The sequence below is a fragment of the Fusarium solani genome (assembly GCF_023522795.1).
Source record: "Fusarium solani strain SB1 chromosome Unknown bctg00000000, whole genome shotgun sequence".
Lineage (NCBI taxonomy): Eukaryota > Fungi > Ascomycota > Sordariomycetes > Hypocreales > Nectriaceae > Fusarium > Fusarium solani.
Window position 1 is genome coordinate 4,996,966 of NW_027072157.1, and position 22,248 is coordinate 5,019,213.

Here is a 22,248-nt window from a genome sequence, read left to right on the forward strand (position 1 = left end):
AGTGAGTGCCAGTGTCAGTATCATTGCAGGGCCGTACCTTGGGGCTCAATCCCTCAGTCAACACCCCGGTCTCCCCCCGTTCGCCCCTCCCCCTGCCCTGCCTCTTGGGTTGACCAGGTCTGTCTCTCCTCGCTGGTCCAGAGATCCCTGGGCTTGTTAATATCGCTGCTCTCCAAGAATGTCCTGGTACCTTTGCTCTCCAGACCTCGACCTCCCTGCAAACCTACCTACACTCCAGCGAGCTCGGTCGATCTGCGCTCCACTGCCTCTTCACCTCCAAAGTCCATTTATACAAAGAGGCCGGGCCGTCTCCGTTGTGTGTCTGCGACTGCGTCCGCGTCTCCACAAGGCTCTGTCACTTGCAACCCGTTCTTCTTCTTCTTCTTGTTCCTCTTGCCCTTGCACTTGCGCTTGGCCTCCATCTCTGGACATACCGGGTCTTCAAAAAGCGGCCGCGGCCAGGAAAGGCTGAATCCCATCTCGCCTCTCCTCTTCCCTATCTGCCTCGCCAGGGTTTGATGCCATCCCGGAACACCTCAGTCTTTGTTCATAAATGCGCCAGTCTCAGACAGACTCTCCCACCCGCCGCCACGACACCAACGGCTGTACACCACTTCTCACAAAAGCATTCTATCCCCCAGCCCCGCTGATAACCCGACCACTTTGGACTACAGCTGTCCAAGATCCCAGCTTGATACCCACTTGATCATGGTTGAGCAGCAGTATATTGCCCCAGGTCTACCCCATTCGGATGGTCTCTCGGGAGCTTCCAACTTGCACGACGCTGTCCCAACGACTGCTGCCCTGCCGGCCTCCCCCTACCCTGATTTGACTCCATACGCATCTGTGAGTTCTTCCTCCGAAGGACGGATATGCAGTAGCCATATCTGGCACCCCTGCTCGTGGTAGTGGCGACGGGACTGACTTTTACCAAAAACAGGTCTCCTCCTCCTTCAACAGCATCCCTGGCCAGTGCGATTCGTCGCTCTTGACTCCCATCTCAGTTGCTGGCTCTCCTCCTCTGCACCAGGTGTCTAAAATTGCACACCAGCAGTATCCTCCTCCTCCAACGACTCCTAACCAGCAGCCAACCCCTCCGGGAAGTTCCAAGATGTACCACCAGCAGTGGCCGGGCCAATTCGACGTCAACGGCCAGTCTCCCCAAACCAGCTCGCCAATGACTTCTCAGCCCCCAGTGACTCAAGAGTTCCTTGACCCCAACTATGTCCACGAGGGCCGCCGAACTCCAGGACCGCCAGAGCCCTACATGGGTAACTTTGGTGTGTCGACTGGACCCGAACCGCAGACCATGAACCAACCCTACTACCTCAGCGTAGCAGCTCCAGTCGACCATCAGAACCAGATGATGATGCGAGAAAGCCAACACATGCCCATGGGAATGCACCACCGCGAGATGCCCCATGCGCCTCTGTTGCATGAACCTCACCCGTCCCAGTTCCGCCAGCAACGCCGACCCAGCATGGAAGACCAGGGGCTGCATGGTTTGCCAGCAGATGTCCCTCGCTCTGTTACCGGATCTCCCCGCCGGCGCGTTTTACAGGCTCCCAATCGCGTCAAGAAGCGCCAGTCCAAGAGGTCTGGCGCAGCTCGGAACATTGTGGCAGAGGATCCTCTTGACGAACACAAGAACTGCTTCGGACAAGAAGTTCCACCCAACCTGAAGAGCAGCTGTCCCGAGGAAGAGCGCTGCATCTTTGAATCGCGATGGCAGCACCGCCACCAAAAGGGCCAGGACATGTGGGAGAGCATCCAGAACGACTTCAAGGACCGATTCCACAAGTGCCCCGGCAAGGAAATGCTGCAGATGAAGTTCAAGCGTGGCCGATCCAAGTATATCGATTGGATCAACAAAGATGTTAGTCCCCTGCGCACCCCTCTGATATTCAATGGCTAACTGTTTCTCCAGGAGGAACTTCTCCGTGAAGCTTGGATGAGAGTCGAAAAGAACCGGTACCAGATGATCCTCGAGGCATTCATCGAGTTAGGCGGCTCCCGAAACATGCGGTTAAGCGCCAGCGATATCGAGGTCAAGGTCGTCAACGATCTGAAGCTTGAGGAGGGACTGTACATGGAGTCACACGGCGATGCCAATATCCGACGACGTCGCAAATCCCTGTCAACAAGAAAGCGCTCGGGCGCTCGCGGAGTCGACGACAGTGATGTCCCGACCAATGATGAAATGATGAGCGTTGGCTCACACAACACCCATGAGGACGAGGTTATCAACCAAGTCCATGGCCCCTTCAAGCTCGATGACGAGGCCTCCGCAAACCCAAACAACATGATGGAGATGCATCTATGGGACCAGCAGATCAAGATGGAGCCCGGAGTGATTCAACAAAGAAATGACCGTATGCAACCAATGATGAGAATGAGTCCAGGATCGCAGACCATGTACGGAGGACGGAGAGGATCTTAGAGGTTGGCGGCTTCAAGGCGCAAGGTTGGGATCGGGTGGTAAAGTGCTTTCCCCTGCTGGATACCGTTTTAGATTGCTTCATCTTCTCGACGAAGAGCCCACACTCCTTGTTTTCTACCCATGTTTCCTGTCATTCTGGATGTTTGCGAAATGCATGAGAAATCTTCCATATACCCCTTCCGAAATATGCTTTTAGATAGAGCTCCTAAAGACGACCCTGATGTGGGTTTCCAAGTCATTGCGCTGTGTTGAGGCTTGTTGAGCCTCTTGTCCTGATCGTTTCGAATCTTGGTTGTAAGGCCAGGGCAGTCTACCAGGTCTTCATTCTCAGCAGAGTCCTATTCTTTCGTCATACTCTCCGAAACTCATCGGCCCTCCACTGCAGTGCAGACGCCTTTTCCGCGCAGCACGTGCAAAGTCAAGTGATCTCGAGTGGCTTCGTACAAAGTCTGGGGTCAATATTTCCTTGACGCACGGGTTGAGGGGCCTCCAGATTGGCGATTGAGAGCTGAACTCAGTGGCGTGTTGTGCAAGAGCAGGGGGGCAGAGAAAGGGGGCGGGCACGGCACATGTCGAGCGAGAGTGAGACAACTCAACCTCGTATTGAGAGACTTATCCAAGCCTGCGGTCCCGACAGTCTGGAAAATTGCGCTTCAAGTAAATTTGATTGTCGCTGCAACTTGCATGCAGCTGGGTCAGGCTGACAAGGATTCCATTTGTCGCCAGCGCAGCAGGGAGGGTGTGGTGTCGAGACAAGCTCGATGGGGTCGCCTCGAGCCTAAACTAGTGGCCCCGTCGACGGACGCCCTAGCCGTCAGGGATCCAGGCTTAGCCCCCGATGCAGATCACGCCGTTTGACAGTTCGGCAATGCTAGGGTTGAGGCGTGTTGCGAAGCGTTGAGCGCCGTCCGCCCACCCGAGTTTGCGCGGAACTTGACCAGTTTTCCTTCTCTAGTTCTGTACAGTACCATGGCTTGCGGAACACGGAACGAACTAGATAGGTAGGACGTCGTGGGACCTGCTCATGGCCGTGAATAATGGCCCGGGGAATAGATGGTTCCGTAGACTGCAATGTTCGGATGTGGGTCGCCCAAAACGACCGTGGCCCCCCTGTGCCCTGTGGGGAAGTTGGGCTGGCCAGAAACGTCTCACAATAGGACAGTGGTGGATTGTGAGATTGTTCCCTCAAATGCGGAGGAGGCCAAGGCTCAGCAGACTAATTCTAGAGGCCGAAGCTGAGGATCACACCGTGTGCTGCGCCACCAAGCAGAGTGGTTTCAACGCAATGCCGAGTGTTGTCACTGTATCACACCAGACTCATGTAGGTGAGAAGCGACAGCCGTACAATCGGGACCGCACCGAAGCGCCCTGGACAGATCAGGTTCATCCTCCGTGACACACCTCGGGATACAACATAATGGTTCTCGGGCATCAGACTCGGCCGTTGGCAAAGCGACCCCGAGGCACGAGGAAGCTGGTAGTTGACATTGGGGCGGAAGAAAACGTTCTTGACTTCGGTGCATCTAACACCGGGACGAAGGTAGATGAAATTGAAGCAAGGGACACAGATACCCACTTGCTGTGAGAACAGGGCGTTGACGGATCCGACAACTTTAGGGCCCTATGTCTGACAGTCCAATGATATCACAGGTTGCAACACCTTGAGCACTTGTCATGTTCGAAAAGCTGATCAGCAAAGTTGAGTCAAGCAAGCAGTGAGAAACGGCAGTGTCGGCGGAGCCCAGAGCTGTATCCTTGGCTAGACGAAACAAGGTCCGAAATAGAAACCAGTTGAGAAGGCTGCAGCACCGCAAGATGCGGGAGTTGAACAGTTTGCGATGGGGATGGCCCTTGGCTGAGCTAGTCCAGGCTGCCAGAGCGGATACTGGTAGAGTGACAAGAGATGCACAAGATTCGGTCCCTGCCCACCAACGCAGGCACACCGCTATCGCACAGCATGGGCATTGGGGTTGCCCAGGGCTGGCTGTCGAACTGGAAGCATGTGTCGTTTAGGGAACAATGCATACGTAGTTCATCTTGCCCGCCGCCTCATGCGCTGCTGTCGCATGTGCCGATTTTCTCTTTGAAATGGGCGTATGTGGTACACGCTATCTTCGGAGGCTCCGGCAAGCAAATACGGCGCCGTTGCCCATGCGAGAGGAAGGTCAGCGACCCTAAAACAAGCCAGGAGGGAAGAGAGCAAACGTACTACGTACGTAGTATGACGCTAGGAGCTGCCATCACCGGCCAGTCTCCGCGTGGCTCGTCGTTGACCGTGGAGTGGAGGATCTTCAATGGAGCTCGAGTGGGGACTGATCCGATCCTGTTTCAATGCCCATGGCAGTGTAGAGACGGCATGTATCTGTACATGGCCTTTCCAGGCTGGTTCGCACCATCCAACTCATTGTGGGCGCGTCCCTGATGCCAACCACACCGTACGAGAGCCGCCCGCGCGTGTGATGAGAGTGATAGAACCTGATGGTTGCTGTGCTGTAACGCGCTTAACAGTCTTCCACCGAGTTCAACAAGCCGTGACCAACACTGAGTAGCACTCGGCTGCGATGGAAATGGCGTGCGTTGGCGCTTGCCGCTGAAGCGTCGTTAGACAAAGAGCAAACTAACTGAAGCTTGTCTGTGAGCCCTGTTTTGGCGCTTCTGCTTCCTGTCAGGGATGAGACGCACTATCTGCATCGCGACCCCCCATCGTGGTGGCGCGAGCCTCGGGGCTCGGGGCTTTTTGCTTTGAGCAGGACCGGGATCTTTGGGCAACCAAGTTGACGACGGGCAGTCGAAGGCTCAGCAGAGAGATGTGGAGATTTGACACTGGGCAAAAGAGATCCAGGGAAGCGAACCCGGGAAGCCGTGCCGGGAGCCTACTGAGTGATACCCGACGTTACCATCGGAAAATCTAATGCCGTGGATGTCAGGCATGAAGGAGCGATGGCCTGAAAAGACGATCGAGAAGGGAAGGCGGAAGGTGGGTTCCTCGTAGCCTTGCGGGATCTTGTCAGCTATGACAGAAGATAGTCAGCCACACCCACCCGCCACATCTTGAAGAGATGTGGCGCTGTCGAAAAGATGACAGCATCGCCATCACTTCACCAGCCTGCGGTTCCTTCTGAAACTCCAGAGACTGACGCCGGGCGCCTGTCGCGCGCGAAAAACGAGGCGATCACTGACGTCCTACATGCCACCCACTCGGCTTCGCTGCTTTACGGCTTCTCTCGATGAGCCGAGCAGCTCTCGAGCGCCATCACCCCCTGGCTAGAATCCCCGAGGCTTTGTCTTCATGATCAAGGAACAGGATGTTGCTGGCCACTGTCCTACTCTTCATATGCGCCGTGCTACCATGGACGGCACAGGCAATGCGGCAAGACCACCTTGCGCGGTTGCGCCGGGAAACAGTGGACATGTTCTACCATGGTTTCAGCAACTACATGGAGCATGGGTTCCCTGAAGACGAGGTATGTCATGCGGCATCAAACGTCAAGTCGATTGCATTTATTGACATTGTCTCTATAGCTTCGCCCTTTGACATGCGCTCCCCTGACTCGAGATCGCGAGAATCCCGCCCACATCGGACTCAACGACGCCCTAGGAAACTACTCCCTCACCCTCATCGACAGTTTATCGACCCTGGCCATCCTTGCCGGAGGACCTGACGATGGGACGTACACAGGATCGCGAGCGTTGGGCGACTTTCAAGATGGAGTGGCAAAGTTTGTCAAATACTATGGTGATGGACGACCAGGTGCGTCGGGCCAAGGCCTCCGGGCGTTTGGGTTTGACCTCGATAGCAAGGTCCAGGTCTTTGAGACGGTCATACGCGGACTCGGCGGTCTTCTCAGTGCGCATCTCTTTGCGATTGGCGAGTTACCTATTACTGGATACGATGTAAAGGCAGCCGACGTCAAGGATGATGATCCCTTGGAACTGGCGCCTATATCATGGCCCAATGGATTCGAATACGACGGGCAACTCCTCAGACTTGCACTCGACCTCGGTCAGAGACTTCTTCCTGCATTCTTCACAGACACAGGCATTCCATATCCTCGGGTCAACCTTCGATATGGCATTCCCTTCTACACCAACTCGCCTCTTCATCGTGATGCCGACGAAGAAAAGCTTTCTTCAGATGGTGCACCTGAAGAAATCACCGAGACATGTAGTGCTGGAGCAGGAAGTCTGACTCTCGAGTTCACCGTCCTAAGCCGCCTCTCAGGGGACCCTCGATTTGAGCAGGCTGCAAAGCGAGCCTTCTGGGCGGTTTGGGGCAGGAGGAGTGAGATCGGTCTTATTGGCAATGGTATTGATGCAGAACGAGGTCAATGGATAAGCCCGCATGCTGGAATTGGTGCCGGCATGGACAGCTTCTTTGAGTATGCTCTCAAGAGCCACATCCTACTCGCTGGGCACGATCTGCTGAATGCATCAACATCTCATCGACAGAGTAGCACCGGGTGGTTGGATCCCAACGCTCTTCATCCTCCTCTCCCCACAGAACTTCACTCCTCAGACGCTTTCCTCCAAGCATGGCATGAAGCTCACGCCTCCGTCAAGAGATACCTTTACACCGACAAGAGTCATTATCCGTACTACTCGAACAACCATCGAGCTACTGGTCAACCTTATACCATGTGGATTGATAGCTTGGGGGCATTTTACCCTGGCCTCTTGGCCATGGCTGGCGAGGTTGATGAGGCTATCGAAGCAAATCTCGTCTATACCGCTCTCTGGACACGATACGCAGCGATCCCTGAGCGCTGGTCTGTCCGAGACGGCAACGTTGACCAGGGTCTCGGTTGGTGGCCAGGTCGCCCCGAGTTCATAGAGTCGACATACTACATTTACCGTGCTACAAAAGACCCATGGTACTTGTATGTTGGGGAAATGGTTCTGAAGGACATCGAACGACGATGCTATGCTCCCTGCGGGTGGGCTGGTCTTCAAGACGTCCGTACAGGGGAAAAGTCTGATCGAATGGAGAGCTTCTTCCTTGGCGAGACGACAAAGTATATGTACCTGCTCTTCGATCCCGACCATGCGCTCAACAAACTCGATGCTGCGTACGTCTTTTCCACCGAAGGCCATCCCCTCATTCTCCCCAAACATCGTCGAGCAAAACCAACTGGACGTCGCCCTCTAATAAAACGCGATGTCACTGGATACAAGTATTACGGCGAGACCTACACGAATACCTGTCCTGTGCCTCCTGTCCCAGGATTGCTAGCCGAGTCAGCAACAGCAGCCCGACAAGACCTATTCAGCGTTTCTCGTTTTGTCGACTTGCACAATACACCAAACATCCACGGCCCCCTTGAGACCATCGAGATCACAGACAAAGACAAGAGACGAGTGACCCGGTACAGAGCCAAGACTAACTACACACTCTTCCCCTGGACGTTGCCCCCGACAATGCTTCCGCAAAACGGTACCTGCACCGCACCCGTTGAGCGCATCACGACATTGATAGAGTTCCCGGCCGGCGATGCAGCCAGCTCGCTGGTCTCACGTTTCGGAGCGTCTCTTGTATGGTATACCCACAACGGGCCAACGGTTCGCAACCTCGATGGCATGCGACTGCATTTGGAGCGCCAGCCGGATGGCGAGCTTCCAGATCGAACTTGGAGGATCACTCACGCGGCAAGCAGGGAGCTCGGTCGCCATGAGAACGTATACTTCCACGCAGAGCACGTACGGCACTACAAGGACGAAGCCTTCACCTGCCTCCGGCGGAAGGACATTGTCGAGATCGACCTTCTGCTTGACTTGCCGGACAAGCAGAACGCCAGCGAGCCAGCTCCCGCCAATGGAGCCAACGCATCTCGCGATTCTGTAGCCAGCCAGCCGCCCATTGCTTCAGAGTCTCTGTTCAAATCATTGCTCCGTGCTGTGAGCTCCGTCTTTGAACCCACATATACCGACATCCCGGAGTCGGAGCCGGAGCCCGGCCCCACCATACTCCGGTGGTCGGCCTACACGGCAACCGGCGCCGGTGCCTTCCCCATGCCGCCAATCATCGACACTCCGACGTCGGCCTCGCCAAGCTACAATGCTCGCAATCCTCTCGCCAACTTTCCCTGGAGAACAGTCTTCCTCGCCGGCCATGCATGCGATGCGCCGCTGCCTGAATCCGCACCACGCCAGCATCAGATCATCGTCATGCGTCGTGGCGGCTGTTCCTTTAGTGAGAAGCTGGAGCGTGTCCCGAGTTTCTCGCCAGGGCCGAACTCGTTACAACTTGTGATTGTCGTAGACGAGGGTCCAGAGGATGACGATTCCCAAGGCTCTGATGACATGGTGCGCCCGCTTCTGACAGTGGGGCAGTTGACGCCCAAGGGCATGGAACGGCTCAGCGGTATTCCCATGGTTCTCATGCGTGGTGCCAGGGGTGATTATGGGCGGTTTGGCGAGGCAAAGGGCGTGGGAATGCGCCGGAAGTATGTGGTTGAGAGTCAGGGGATGTTGATTGAAAACGCCATTGTGATATAAACCAGATTATGCATGTCTCGGCGTTTGTCTTGCGGTGGCTTTTATGTAGCGAGTGGTTAAACGAGCATTTTCCGGTAGCGTGGGTACGAATAGACATTGTGGAACTGAATTGTTGACTCAGACGTGAGACATTGTGTGCAATCTGGTGGAGAAGGGTTAAACCAACAAATGGAGTAAGTGACGGTTTTCAAAGCGAATATTCAGATGAATCGAACCGAATTCGATCCTCATGACAAGAAACATTGCAATCATTTCGTAATTAGATCGAGATCTTATGGTTATATCAACGTACCCTCCGAATCCCCTTTCTATATGCGCGAGCCCGAAAGACTTTTGTTGTTGAAAATAATACCCTCCACAAAAACGCCAACCAGTGTAAGATCTCAACAGGTAGGAAAATGCTGAAAAGTTTGGCCAGAGCCACGACAGACGATTCAAGTTCAGAAACAAAAAAGATGACAAAAGACTCGAAACTTCTAGCAGAATCCCCATGCCCGCGTCGCCGCGGGGCAAGCACATTATGAGTTCGTCGACGTCGATCTATGGCCCGGAATCGAATATTCGCTGGAAATGGGATCGAAGAAGAGGAAGCAGGGCGTCCACCACCTAAGCGTCTTCGAGGAGAATCTGAGTGGGGATGTTGCCGAGCTTATCTCGGCCGTTGAGGCCGGGAATCTGGAGAATAAACAAGTATCCTACAACCTCGCCCTTGAGTTGGTGAACGAGGTCGGCCGCAGCCTTCGCGGAACCACCTAGAGAGAGCACGTCAGTCTGAGTCCGGGAAACGCTATGCATGATGCGATAGTAAGCGGATTGACTCACCCGTGGCAATGATATCGTCAACGACGAGGACCTTCTGGCCCTCGCGAACGGCGTCTTCCTGCATCTGGAAGAAATCCGTGCCATACTCCTTGCCGTACTCGGCAGTGACACAGGGTCCAGGGAGCTTGCCCTTCTTGCGAACGGCGGCAAAGGGAACGCCGAGGCGGAGGGCGAGGCCGGGACCGAAGAGGAAGCCGCGGGCATCAAGGCCGACGATAACGTCAGGCTTGGCCTGGAAGACTCGGTGACCTGGAGCTCGAGGGCGTTGACGAGAGTGGCATGGGCGGTTGGGTCGGCGAAGAGGGGCATAATATCGACGAAGTTGATACCCGGAATAGGGAAGTCGGGGAAGCTGCGCAGCGTCTGGCGCAGGCTTATCTTTGCACCGGCGAGTTCGGCGGAACGGGAGGAGGAGGAGGAGGGCTGTCGTCCCGAGGCATCTTGGCTGGCGGCGGCGGTAGACGTGGTGATGTTTGTCGCGGAGGATGGAGTGGTGGAGGAGACTGGCTCTTGGGCGCTCATTGTGGAGAGAGGAAGAAGAGAAGAGGAAGGAAGAGGAGGGGGAGAGAAGAAGAAGTGAAGGTGGGAGGGGAGGATGGAAAAAGGAAGGAAGGAAGGGGAGAGAGAGAAAAGAGACGAGGGATACAGGTTGGGAAAGGGCGAGCGGAGGCCGGTTGCCAGGCACAAGGAGGAGGGAGTGTGGTTTGGTTTTTGGTCGGTGGTCGGAAGAAGGACTGAGCAGGCGGGAGGAAAGTACGAACGAGGTACGTGCTCCGTATCCGCAAGGTACTTGGTCGAGATTTCGTACCTGACGGGCAGCAGATGTAGCAGGCAGGTACAATTCGAAAGCAGCAGGCAGCCCGGACAAGTCAACGCCGGGGCAGGGAAGGGGAAGGTACGACGGACGGACAGGCAATGGCGACGGGATGAGGAAGGAGGGGTGCAGGACCGCAGGTGGTGCTTGGGCGTGCGAGGTTTGGTGGGGGAATGGCAGGAGCGATTGAGCGATTGGGAGCGAGGGGGAGGGGAAACCTGACAGGGAAGTGCAGCGAGGCTACCAGGGGTGTAATGGGAAGCTGCAAGGTGGAGGAGGGGGAAAATTTTTTGGGCTCGACAGCTTTTTTTTTTCCTTCCTTTTTCCACCTTCTTCCCTGGACTGGGGACGTCGGCAGCGATGAATTTACGGGACAGATTGGATGCGGCTGGTCGGGGGGCGGTGGGCAATGACCGACTTGTGGTCAATGCTAGCACGCTCCAGGCAGCCCCAGCAGTGCCTAAGACTCTGGTCTTGCTCGACTGCATCCCGATGGGGAAGTACTTTGCTAGGTACATGGGCAGGTACTTTACTAATAACTCATACTTTGCTATCTTATTACTGGAGCTTGGTTCACCAGCGCCAGCGGATAAGCATGGAGCGCATCGATCAAGGAAGAAGACTGATGAGAATTCCAGAGAGTCGGTGTGGACGTAGCGGTATGGGAGCGTTGTTGAGGTTGCGTGCTGGAGGATAGACGGAAGCTCCCAAGGTGTTCTTCTCCGTGTAAGATTACACTCGTTGTTTGCATCGGAGACTATCCGGGTCACCAACACAAGAGACTACGTGGAAAAGGTGTAACCTGGCCTTGTTCGTGTGTCGTACAACTGCGGATATATCGGTAACACAGGACAACCGTCTTGCATGGCTTTGTGAGCGCCTGCTGCTACCCCGTGCGTGAATGAATGCCTAGCATGAAGGGTGCCATGGAGTCCAAGCACTGGGGTCATATCACACACCTGGCGAGAGACAGTGGTTGCGTCCACAAACCGTGACAGTGGCAGCAAATGCAGCACGTTGTGCAATAGATCAGAAGCGAACCACATCATGGTCGACGGACACTCCAGCTAACTACCCTTGTAAACAAAGACGGCAGTCGACTTGACGACGGTTCTGATCTGTCAAACGCCATTTCTTACGCACAGTCACTGCATGCTGCTCCCTTTGGGGCGGCTTGCATCTAGCCTTCTCCCATCACTTGCCTGCCCGCCTTTGGGATATGCCAATATTAGATCCATTGCTATGTAAGCTCCAAGTTGACCCCCTAGGAAATTCTCCCATTGGGTCCGGCCCCGTCCTGGCCCCGACATCGATCGACCCACGGATGAAGTAATGGCGTTTTCACACAGGCCAATACTGGATGCCGTGACGAATTTCACATACGTGCCCGGCTCGTATCGTTGACGTGTGCTCGCTTGGTTTGGCTTGGGGTCAAGATGCCATCCATCCATTCCATGAATGCATGATGGCGAGAGGGAGCAGCGGGTTCGGCATCAGCCCGGAGGCAGCGAATGAATGGCGCACGGCGCGAGTCGGGTGCGTGAGCCGTGAGACGCCGTGAGACCCCGGGCTGGCCTCCGGCGCTACTCCGTGCGTCTGGCCTGCGTACCGTCAAGGTATACAGATCGCGGGACCAGCCCCAGCCCGGTGCAGCACTCAACCGCCACCAAATGGACCCCGTTGGGTTTTGGTTGGTCTTTGTTTTTTCCTTCTATCCTTCTATTTCGAAAAATTTTCCCACAGGTACATGTCGATAATTGACTAAGGGACTGTGTCATTCTCATCCCGTTACCCCTAATTACCCCAGTGCCGCCGCCGGCTATTGGGTTTCCGGTCCTGGGTCTGTCTATTAATATCTATAGGGACCTATCTATGCAACTGCAAGATCCAATGATGTTTCCAAAGGGTGGTATCTGGGAGGGTCTGCACCCGTGTTCAAGCAGGACACACGTGCGCTGGTCTCGAGTGTCAGATTGCTCTTTGGACATGATACACGTATCAAGACGCAACGCCCTCGTCCTGGTGCCGAGCAAAATTACTGCCCTCGCGCCGTGAGCAAGGTGGATGCTCAAAGGGGCGCTAGAATTCTTCGCTATGGATTTGCCGGAGCGGATACACGTTAGCCAGCGGCGGGCCATGGATGGACGGCGAGATGGAGATTGCCCATGACTCTGGCCCAATCCCATCCCCATCCCCAAACGTGCCCTACCCCTGGCCCGGGAAACAAACTGGGATCTTTGTGATGGGATTCAGGTGCTCCGGTCGATTTGGGCCTCGCTATTTTATTTCCTCAGCAGCCCCTCAAGGCCATGCGATCGCCATGCTCCCCTGGCATGTGTGCCTGGTTCCCTGATCCCCGGGTTCCCGGTTCAATCTACCAGGGCGGCACAGCCACACGGGCATGTACGGCGAGAGCTCGGGGAGAGCTCGAAATACCCAGACGAAAGAAGCCGGCTCACGGGAGAAGCCAGGCGTAAAGGGGGAGCGAGGCTGATGAGGCACGACTCGGGGTGAGATAGGTATCCATGCAAGGGCGTGCCGTAGTATGCCAGCTCCCAAGCCCGGCGGATCACCAGCCAGCCATGATATGAGGTACGATTCAAGAGCGTCGGTGCTCTGCTGCTGTTCAGAATGGATACTTGGCTAGTACTTGGCGCTTATAGTCCCATGTCTGGCATCCATGGCCGCAGCCAGCTCCCCACTTCACAGCTTGGTGGCCATGGCTGAGCTTGACATTTCACCATCATCCATTACGACTTCTCACTCGAAATGACGACGTCGTACATATCCAAGCAAGGCAGCGTCAATGACAAATTCCCTCGGCTTCCTTGGGGGAGTGTGAAATGGACAAAATCCTTGGTGCCGGAGAAGGAGTCGAAAAAGGCCAGGGATTAATATCAGAGCGAAACGGTGAACTGCCTCTTTGGGAAACGTCTTTGAAGAGCCGGAGGGAGACTCGACGATGGAACATACCAACCTCAGGACCTGGGCAATTTTCTTTCCTTTTTCTCAGGCAGCTGTGACGGGTTCCTCCTTTGGACTGCTACACTCATTACACTGGACTCTCACATTTTTCAACTGATCTGGTCCCTGTAAAATGTCAGTTTCGTCCCCATCCATCCCGCGGGGAGGCTCCTCAATTAACGGAAGGTGCGTCCGTCAGGCGCCTGCCGTCCTCGGTTCCTTCCTGCGCTGGGGCTTCATGGTCCGATAATACTGTACTTAGGTAGGAAGGCACGCATGTCGCATAACTAACTAATTGCTATTATCTCCAATGGATAGTCGACAACTCTCCTCGGCTTTTTGTTTCCCTTCATCCTCCAATGAATCTCCATCTTCACGCCATCATCATGCTTGTCGGCATAAGCGAAGAGTTTTAGAGTTCTCATAGTCGCTCGTTAGATCTGACAGTCATGTTGTTGGAGCGTCCAAGTCACCAATTTCTGTTGCCCATCGATCCAGCCAACTCCTCATGGATATCCACACCATCCACTCAGACTGCGCGCTCTCTGTCCACTCCTTCAATCGACTCTGGTTATCCACCTGCTCCGCTGACTCGGTGCCCACTGCGTTTCCGTTGTCCAGCCTTGGGCGCGATAAACCCATGCAGCATGCAGCCCGGCGACAAGCCATCGTTCCATGGTGCACCCAAGCCCTAGACTGGTCGGAGCCTTTCTTTATCGCCTCGGCCCTCTATTTGGTTCCGTTTCTTAGCTGAGAAACTTGCTCGCCAGCAAGAGCAACCCGTTTTCTAATCAGCGGATAATGCGCCTCGGCATGAGACAAGAAGACCAAGATGATTAACCTTGCTGGCCCTGGCTCGTGGGTCTTGTTTCAGAGCGGGAGGCGCCCAAGCACACGCACCCTGGCGATGCCGACAGAATACCTACAGTACAGTACATGTGCTTGTCGCGAATGGGAGGGTATGTATGACTCTTCACTCGGAAGCCCGTGTTTCCCAGCAGTGAGTGCCCTCCCACTCTGTGAGGGCTTCCCCAAACGATCCACGGCGCTCCACCAGTGAGTGCAGCTTGGTGCGACTTGGGTTGCAACTGTGCGGCATCAAATTCCCCTGCATCAGTCCATACCTACATGGAGGCGACAAAGTCGTCCGGCCGAGTTGCAACAGTGGAGAGGTTCGGTCTACACAAGCTGCCCTCCTCCGGAGGAGACGTACGAACGCAGTGGACCCTGGGCAGTCTTCTCCATTCCAGACGTGACGAAGAGCTCATCTCGATGAGTCCATTGCGGCCAAAACCGACGGCCAGGCTGCCAGGCTCGCTCGACTCATCAGGCTTCTCCGACCATCGCTCTGACAAGCTAGAAGCACCCCTGTTTTGTCGGCAAATCACTCGCAGTGTTCTGATGCTATCTACTGGGCAGGTTCCCTGTGACAATCAGCCCGCGATCCTCTGACTGACTCTGGCGCGACTCCACCAGCCTCTTGATATCTGAGACTCTGCAACCCGATATGGATCCCGACGATGAGGCACGCACATATGGACGGACCAGGTACCTTCGCGTTCACGCGCATGACATTGCATGCGCGTCGCATGGTTCTCTTTAGCCGTCTGTCCACCAGCCCGCCCAGATTAGAGCCCTCCAAGGCATTCGGCAGGAGGGTTCAAGATGACCTCGTCAGCTCGGCTGGGGTGGGTTCTTGAGGCTCGCAAAGGCGTTGCTGCGAATCATGGCCACTCATGTATGACCAGTCCGCAATGGTGTTGCAACCTTTGCTCCAGCCCTGGTCCCGGCTGCTAGCTCCTCACTCTCACCACCCTGCAGAACTCTGATGCGTCTGCGTCTGCGTCTGCGTCTGCGTTTGGATCTGCTGCTCCTGCTTGCTTGTGCGTCTGCACCCGCGCCGCAGCCCGCTTCTGCATCAGCTTCTCTGCTCTTGTCTGTCTCTGGCCATGCCGGAGCCCATTGCCTTGTTCGTCTCACCCACCCTTAGCCTTATCCATCTGTCGTGACTCCCTCTCCCTGCTGTGCCACCATGTTCCCCCAGCCCTTCGTCCAATGTCTTGCATATTCTCCCCTCCAGAAACCTCTGACCGGCTGCCTGTCCATCACAGCATCATCTGCCCTCTCTTGCACTGGTTGACCGGTCATCGATAGCAGCGGAGTTTTGACCGCTGTTTGTAGCACTCTTCCGTCGACAAGAAGACGGCCGCCGGGGCTTGCATTAGCCGCAGTCGCGTCGTTGTCATCATGCCTAGTGGCGTTTGTCCGGGCCGTACAGTCCCAAGCTTCGATACAAGCGTCCCCATCTTCTCCGATGGGCGATGATGCCATGGATCCCCCTACCAAGCATGGATATATGGGGCCGCTGTGCCAGCATGACATTCGTACAGACACCCAACAGCCATGACCCAGCAACAGATCAATTATCAACTCAGATCGCATGCGACTGGACCTTTTAGGAAATGGCCCTATTATTGTTCAAACGCTCGACGAGTTGAGCCAACTGACCAGCATGGTTCTGTTGCCATGTCGCCATTTCTCTCGCCAGTATCGAGTTTCTCCAGACATATCCACCACGAGACATGGAAACCTCTGTGTATCAGCTCAGCCCAGCAGACATGATCCGAGTTTCGTGAGAAATGTGACAGCTCGGGAGGCATGCTGTCAGGTCTGCAAATCCCAGCCCCAGTGCCCCTCAGTTGGCTATGCGCATAAGTTTTGTCAACCCATAGCGCACATCAATTGATGTTGAGAACCAAGAGTTGTGGCGGGGAAACTCTATATCAACGCCCTCCACTCGATATGGACCCAACGCATACCACACATGAGTTGAAACTCGTCTCTCTTAACTTGCGTGACAGCAATTAACTTCAGACTCTATTAACGGTCTTGGCCGGTGGGAAGATGTGGTATCTAACAATGCTAAAGATGAGGAAAAAGAAACGACAACTCTCTAGAAACGTTCTAGCGGGTATCTGTCTGCGTCCCAAGCGCAGCTCACATTCTAACGTCAAGTAAGCCAAACAAACCATGCATCATGCGCGAATCGCTGTCCTGCAACAAACATCGAAAGCCAACAACTGGCTGCAACCAATGAACCAATGAACCAACGTCTCCAACAAGAGCCCCAAGCCGCCCAAACTCTCTTGCCGGCTGTGCAGCCATCTCTTAGCAGCACAACGCGTGGCCTCTACAGTATCCGTCTAGAGAGCGGCACCTCGGCATGACTCGGCCCGTTCCGGCCCTCTGCCTCATGGTCCCTGGATCTAGCCCCTGAATGATGACCTTGGCTCCGCGAGGCCGATCTTGCTCCACTCAGCGGAACTGCAATCGAATGATGGAGAAGAGCATGTTCTGTAACACGTGCAGCATGACTGCGACGCACGTTGGCATCAGCTCCGGCCAGACAGCAAGGTCTAGCTTCCCCTCTAGGCCGACGTCGATGTGGAAAAAGACACGGATAAGACCCCGCACAACGATACTCGCCACCAGTTCGCACGCCCACGTCACCGTCGAGGCGTAAAAGGTGACGTTGAAGTTATAGGGCTCACCCTCGGTGTCAAAGGCAAAGTATGGGTAGACGTCCTTGTTAGCGCCAAAGTGCAGCACAAGGATGCTGCCTAGGAACGTGGCCATGGACACATTCTCGGCCAGGAAGCGGATGAAGACGTTGCGAGCTTGAAGCTTTTGGTAAGATCCGTAGCTTTGCCCGTTAAGGCCCAAGATACAGAGGATCTTGTGCATCCAAGAGGTCATCATGATGGGAGTGATAACCACCAGGCTTGTTGATGAGAGGACCTGGAGGATGACGAACTGGGTTGGCGAACGCAGGCGTGCATAGAGGGAGCGGACGTATGTCTGATAGGTCAACATGAAGTATCTGATTCGTCGTGTTAGCTGGGGCGTTGGAGGCGAAGGCTATCTCTCAAGCCTTGGCAGTTGTAGACTTACAATTTGAAGACCCAGCTGAGGGGATAGCTCCCTACACGCTCGCCCTCACGGATACCCAACACCCAACCCGTCAATGCGTCAAGGAGATGCACTGTCGCGACCCAGCCATAAACATAGACAACTGTCTCCAAGTTGTTATGTGGAAGAGTTCGCAGGTAGATCTCAGCATACGCCTCTCCAATCACGTAAGCCATCAAGCCAATGAACAAGGCCACACAGAACCACAGAAACCGTACAAAGCTTGCCGGCAGCCAGAGTCGACGCATCCTAACGCCTTGCGGCCGCAGCTCCGGCTCGACCCGGAGCATGTCCGTGTCGAACAGGTCGGCGGAGACATTACGGCGCCGGCGGTCTCTGCCCGACAACGACTCTGGTTCTCCGGTCCACCAGGACGTGGTAAAGATGCGCTGTGTCTCGGAGAGTGAATGGCGGAGGCCAATGTGCCGCTCGTTGGTGGTGAGGATGAGAAAGGCGATGGCGACGGGCATGGCCATGATGATAAAGGTCCACGAGATCCATGCCGTGTTGTGAACAGTGAGGAAGCGGGTCGCGCTGTTCATGTATATCGGTATGGGTAGAGCGATGGACAGAATGGCGATGAGAAAGACGGTGAGTGGGAAGCCGAGAGATTGCGGCCACCAGTTGAGACTGTAGAGGTTAAAAACCTTTGTGATCCAGATGAGGGCGGTGAGGTTGTAGAAGCCATAGTAGACGAAGAGGAAGAACCAAAAGTTGACCTGGACTCGCACTGCTCCGTGGCCGGGTGCCTTGGGCTCATGAGGGAGGTTATCGTCATCGTCGTCATAGTCGTGATCTCGTCGAAGGGAGTATTGGGGGAAGGGTATAGAACACCAAGCCACAGCCTTTTTTTCATGTCGGTCCAGTCAGTCGCAAGCCTCGCCCTTTAGAGAGGCCATTTCAACGTACCAACAAGGCCGGCATCAAGACCAGAAACCCATATCTGCTCCACCACTTGTCCACGACCCTCTTCACGGCCGACTGCCTCGGGTCAACCCAGATATCCAGCACCCACCGCTGCCAAGCGCGCTCCCACGCGGTCCTCTCATCCTCTAGCCCGTCGCTGCTGGTGGTGCTCCCGGCGTCATCGATGTGCGCAAGCTCTGCAGCGACAGCACTACTGGGGACGGCGCCGTAGCCGAGGATGTGGACGCTGCCGCGGCCGTCAAAGGCGGCGGTGCTCGATAAGAGGCCGAGCTGGCTGGGCCGCCGCGGTACAACGCCCGGGCGCGGGGGCACGGCGCGGAACCGGCCAAGAAGCGGAGTCGAGTCGTTCGGGCGGACGCGCGACTCGGAGCCCTGCGTGAACTGGAAGAAGCTGGGCATGGGATGTCGTCGAGGGAGGGCGGGTTGCGGCCGGACTACATCGATGTCGGAGGGTTGTTATATCATGAGTGGATGTTTGTCGTTTCGATTAAGATTTAGTATTATCGAGTCGTTATATAATCGTGCAATGCCCAAGAATTGAATCCAAGAGTCAAGGATGAGAGAATTAGTATCGCGGGCTTTCGAGTCGTTGGTGTTGTTTTTGCCAATTGTTGGGTAGATTGGTTGGCATCCAGGATGTCGGTCAGGCCCGTCTCTATCTCTCGGCTGATAATAAGCAAAAACAAGGGTCCAATCTCCTGCCATGACGCGCGCCCCCAGACGCTAGAGATCAGCGGGCTTCAGTGGAGTGAGTGCGTGAACGATAGGCCAGCGTTGCAGGGGCTGCACCCTTGCTCGAGACCTCCAGCTGAATCTTGATATCAAGTCTCTCGTCAAAACAAGTTTCTTGTGCAGGCCACGGGTTCAGATCCATCCTACAAGAGGCATTTTGATAAATCGCATGCCCAGTATCCATGGGTAACTATTACAAGAACTACAGTATTTTTATATGCATATATGTACATCTTGCGCATCTGGCAACACCATATCACTCAGTCTGAGGATGTACTCAGACTCTCAACTAAGGAGTCCTCATCCTTCTCATCCACGAGCACACCCCCGGCGATATCGTCCGAAAATGCCACCGTCTTTGCCGAGTTGTGCTTCGACGGCTCCAGCAAGTCACCACTCCAAGGCTTGCATTCTCTGACATGCTCACCGCATCGCAGGCATGTCCAGCCCTCTCCCTCCTCCCGCTCCAGGCGGGTTGCCAAGCACACAAAGCAGTACACACAACCGCAAGGAATCGTCTCGTATGGGTTGGTGATATCCGTTTGGGCAGAGCCGATAACACCGCTGGAGGCTGCTGCCGCCAGGATCTCTGTTTCTGAAGTCGCAGTGTCGTTCTGGTCCTGATAGCAGATGGCGCATGTCCTCTCAGGGAGGAATGCATATTCTCCATTGGCCTTGCTGCCCTCTTCTGGGCCTGTCCTAATGATATCCTTGGTTTTTCGCCATGTCCGAGTCAGCCATCGGCGCCATCGCTGGATACCAATCAAAGGCAGCACAAAGAGCAGAAACTCAGTAAAGGCGTGCCAGACAAGTTGTCGGTTGAGATACTCAAACGAGACCTCTCGGCTGACCTGGCTAGTGGGTGGCGCAAGCCTCATCCGTAAAACTCTATCGAGAAGTGTTCGATATCGGCCGTGCAGCAGAAAGATAAGAAAGGAGACGCATGCGGCAGCTGAATGGACAGTCGAGAGGGTGGATGTCAACCGCGAGAGCCGCTTCACTCGCGGGCTGGGCTCATCGTATCCATCATCGTGTTCCAGTAGCCAATCCTCCCATCTTGTCCAGGCGTAGTTCCCAAATACTGTCACCAACCCGTAAAGCGATTTTTGCGCCTTGGAGGGGGCCTTGAGGACGGTTCCCTCTCTCCTGGCATCCGTGTATTTGAGGTTCTGAAGAGCCGCGCCGTATGTCGCATCGTGGTCCCAGACAGTGAGCTTAAACAGTACTGCCCTGAGGGCTAGCATGATCTCGGCCGACCAGTCATCGTGGAGATGTCCTCCGCCAAAGTATTTCAGACCTTCGCAAACTTGGTCCTTGAGGATATCCAGCAGCTCCACGTCAAGCAATTCGGCGTCAACCTGTCCCACACGAAAAGCAGGTCGCGTACCCTCTCTCGTCGATATCGCATCCCAGGCAGATCCGATGCGGCCGAGGGGGAAGGGGAGGCGCTCGAGGCTGGATCGGGTTCGGGAAGATTGCCGTTGCGCAGCGATACGGGCTGTGGCTTCGGCCTCGCGGGCCTGGCGGCGCGCAGCTACGCGGCGCTGCGCTTGGACGAAGCTCGAATCGGTCATCGGGTCGGTAGCATGGGAGCGGTCGTTTAGAGCGCGTGTGTTGGAGGTTCGAGGTGTTGAACAGTCGAAGTTTTGGTGAAGGAGAATGTCACATGGAAGCGAAGGGGAAAACGCGCCAGACTCTCCTTGTCAGCTCTCTGGGGTTGGGCGGAGCCACATGACGACAGAGCTAAGCGGCTGTCTAACAGATCTCCACTGGGAAGCCGAGGTGTTGTCGGCTGGGGAAGGTGCGTTTTTCGCGTGCCTGCCAGGCCAGTGGGCTCCGGCGCTCGGTCCCTCCTGTCCTCCCCGCGAAATCGGCCGGGGCCACTTGCCGCAACGAGAAGGCCACGGAAAAGGCAGTTGCAACGCAGAAACTCCTTGGTAGGAACTGGTCTTTCCAGAATTCTAATCGTTCTAGAATAGAACTGTCTTTCATTCAACAACATCGACATCGACGCTTACGTCTTCGGATCCCCATCGAACCAGGAACCCGGCTTCGGGTATTACCAGTGTGAATACCCTTGGCGATGGCCGTTTTCGTCAATGAATGAGCAGAGAGGGGGGGCGCTTGGACAATCCCCAAGTCTTGTCTGTTTGCATGGAGCAGAGTCCCAGAAGCCTGGGTCTGGGGACGCTCACGATTGCCGCCGGCAATCGACATCAAGTACATTATCAATGCTCTCTCGGCAGCAGCAGCAGGCTGCTGCATGTTTGCACTGCTGGCTCAGCTTGGCACCCAGAATCCCACCTTGAGGAGACCGGTGACCAGGCGAGAACTCGTCGGTGGATACCTTTTCAACCTGAGCAAACAATCAGAGCGCCGCTGCGCAGTTATTTGAGACAAATCGGCCGCTTTGGGAAACTCCTTCTCAGCCCATTGTCTGGGCGGGAGATGTCCAAGGCCCGCGCCGAGTGACTGCGTTGAGTGATGTTGATCCAGGCTTCAAACAACATGTCTCAGAGCCCTCATCCTCACTGGCAGCCTTACACCATGCGTGAGAAAGAGGGGAAACATTATTCGACACCGCACAGTGTCTCGGCAAGGAATTCAACACGAAGCATACCGTACCAAGATGGTAATTACGGGACGCTTTGCGTGGTGGGCCATTGCCCTTCTCCCCTGAACCTCGAGATGGCCAACAACTGGCACGACCAACAAACCGGGCTCTCGATGAGCCGACTGTCTCAGCTATCAGAGATGGCGTATGCCTCCCCTCCACAGCCTGGCAACGTGGAACTGCGGCCTGCCGTTTTTGACAGATTCAGCCCCCAGCCTTTGACCGAGAACCCAAATCCAAGCCACACAACGACCAGACCAGCCAACTTGGTTCTTAGAATCAGCCCTGGGCCATTGTTCTGAGATTTGAATGCAACTCTGCTCCTTTGCTCCCAATCACATCTCACATCTTGGGAATTGCTTTTGCTTGATGGCGACGATCAGCTCCTCTTCGTGTAACCTCGATTGCCTAGGCCGGCAGCATTTAACAGTATCAGGGCCATAAGGCGATGCCCCCTTTATTTCCCTCCTTCCC

General features: G+C 55.3%; 6 protein-coding genes across 6 annotated transcripts; 2 read left to right on the forward strand and 4 right to left on the reverse strand.

The window, feature by feature from the left end:
- Positions 1 to 708: 708 nt before the first annotated feature.
- MRS44_001577 (uncharacterized protein) lies at positions 709 to 2,440 on the forward strand (the record flags this gene model as incomplete). Its single annotated transcript, XM_046267302.2, has 3 exons — positions 709 to 846; positions 941 to 1,876; positions 1,928 to 2,440. 3 exons carry the CDS (start codon positions 709 to 711, stop codon positions 2,438 to 2,440), a joined length of 1,587 nt encoding a protein of 528 aa, XP_046138155.2.
- A 3,305-nt stretch (positions 2,441 to 5,745) lies between these two features.
- MRS44_001578 (uncharacterized protein) lies at positions 5,746 to 8,932 on the forward strand (the record flags this gene model as incomplete). Its single annotated transcript, XM_046272001.2, has 2 exons — positions 5,746 to 5,904; positions 5,963 to 8,932. The coding sequence occupies 2 exons, from the start codon at positions 5,746 to 5,748 to the stop codon at positions 8,930 to 8,932; spliced, it is 3,129 nt and encodes a 1,042-aa protein (XP_046138154.2).
- A 606-nt stretch (positions 8,933 to 9,538) lies between these two features.
- MRS44_001579 (uncharacterized protein) lies at positions 9,539 to 10,276 on the reverse strand (the record flags this gene model as incomplete). Its single annotated transcript, XM_065623750.1, has 3 exons — positions 9,539 to 9,684; positions 9,755 to 10,003; positions 10,084 to 10,276. 3 exons carry the CDS (start codon positions 10,274 to 10,276, stop codon positions 9,539 to 9,541), a joined length of 588 nt encoding a protein of 195 aa, XP_065480174.1.
- A 6,571-nt stretch (positions 10,277 to 16,847) lies between these two features.
- Positions 16,848 to 18,827, reverse strand: MRS44_001580 (uncharacterized protein; the record flags this gene model as incomplete). Its single annotated transcript, XM_046274871.2, has 3 exons — positions 16,848 to 17,412; positions 17,484 to 18,346; positions 18,411 to 18,827. The coding sequence occupies 3 exons, from the start codon at positions 18,825 to 18,827 to the stop codon at positions 16,848 to 16,850; spliced, it is 1,845 nt and encodes a 614-aa protein (XP_046138152.2).
- A 593-nt stretch (positions 18,828 to 19,420) lies between these two features.
- Positions 19,421 to 20,734, reverse strand: MRS44_001581 (uncharacterized protein; the record flags this gene model as incomplete). Its single annotated transcript, XM_046274870.2, has 1 exon — positions 19,421 to 20,734. The coding sequence occupies one exon, from the start codon at positions 20,732 to 20,734 to the stop codon at positions 19,421 to 19,423; it is 1,314 nt and encodes a 437-aa protein (XP_046138151.1).
- Positions 20,735 to 20,760: 26 nt separating this feature from the next.
- Positions 20,761 to 21,425, reverse strand: MRS44_001582 (uncharacterized protein; the record flags this gene model as incomplete). The annotated part of the gene is made up of 2 exons (XM_065623752.1): positions 20,761 to 21,104; positions 21,179 to 21,425. 2 exons carry the CDS (start codon positions 21,423 to 21,425, stop codon positions 20,761 to 20,763), a joined length of 591 nt encoding a protein of 196 aa, XP_065480175.1.
- Between the last annotated feature and the right edge of the window lie 823 nt (positions 21,426 to 22,248).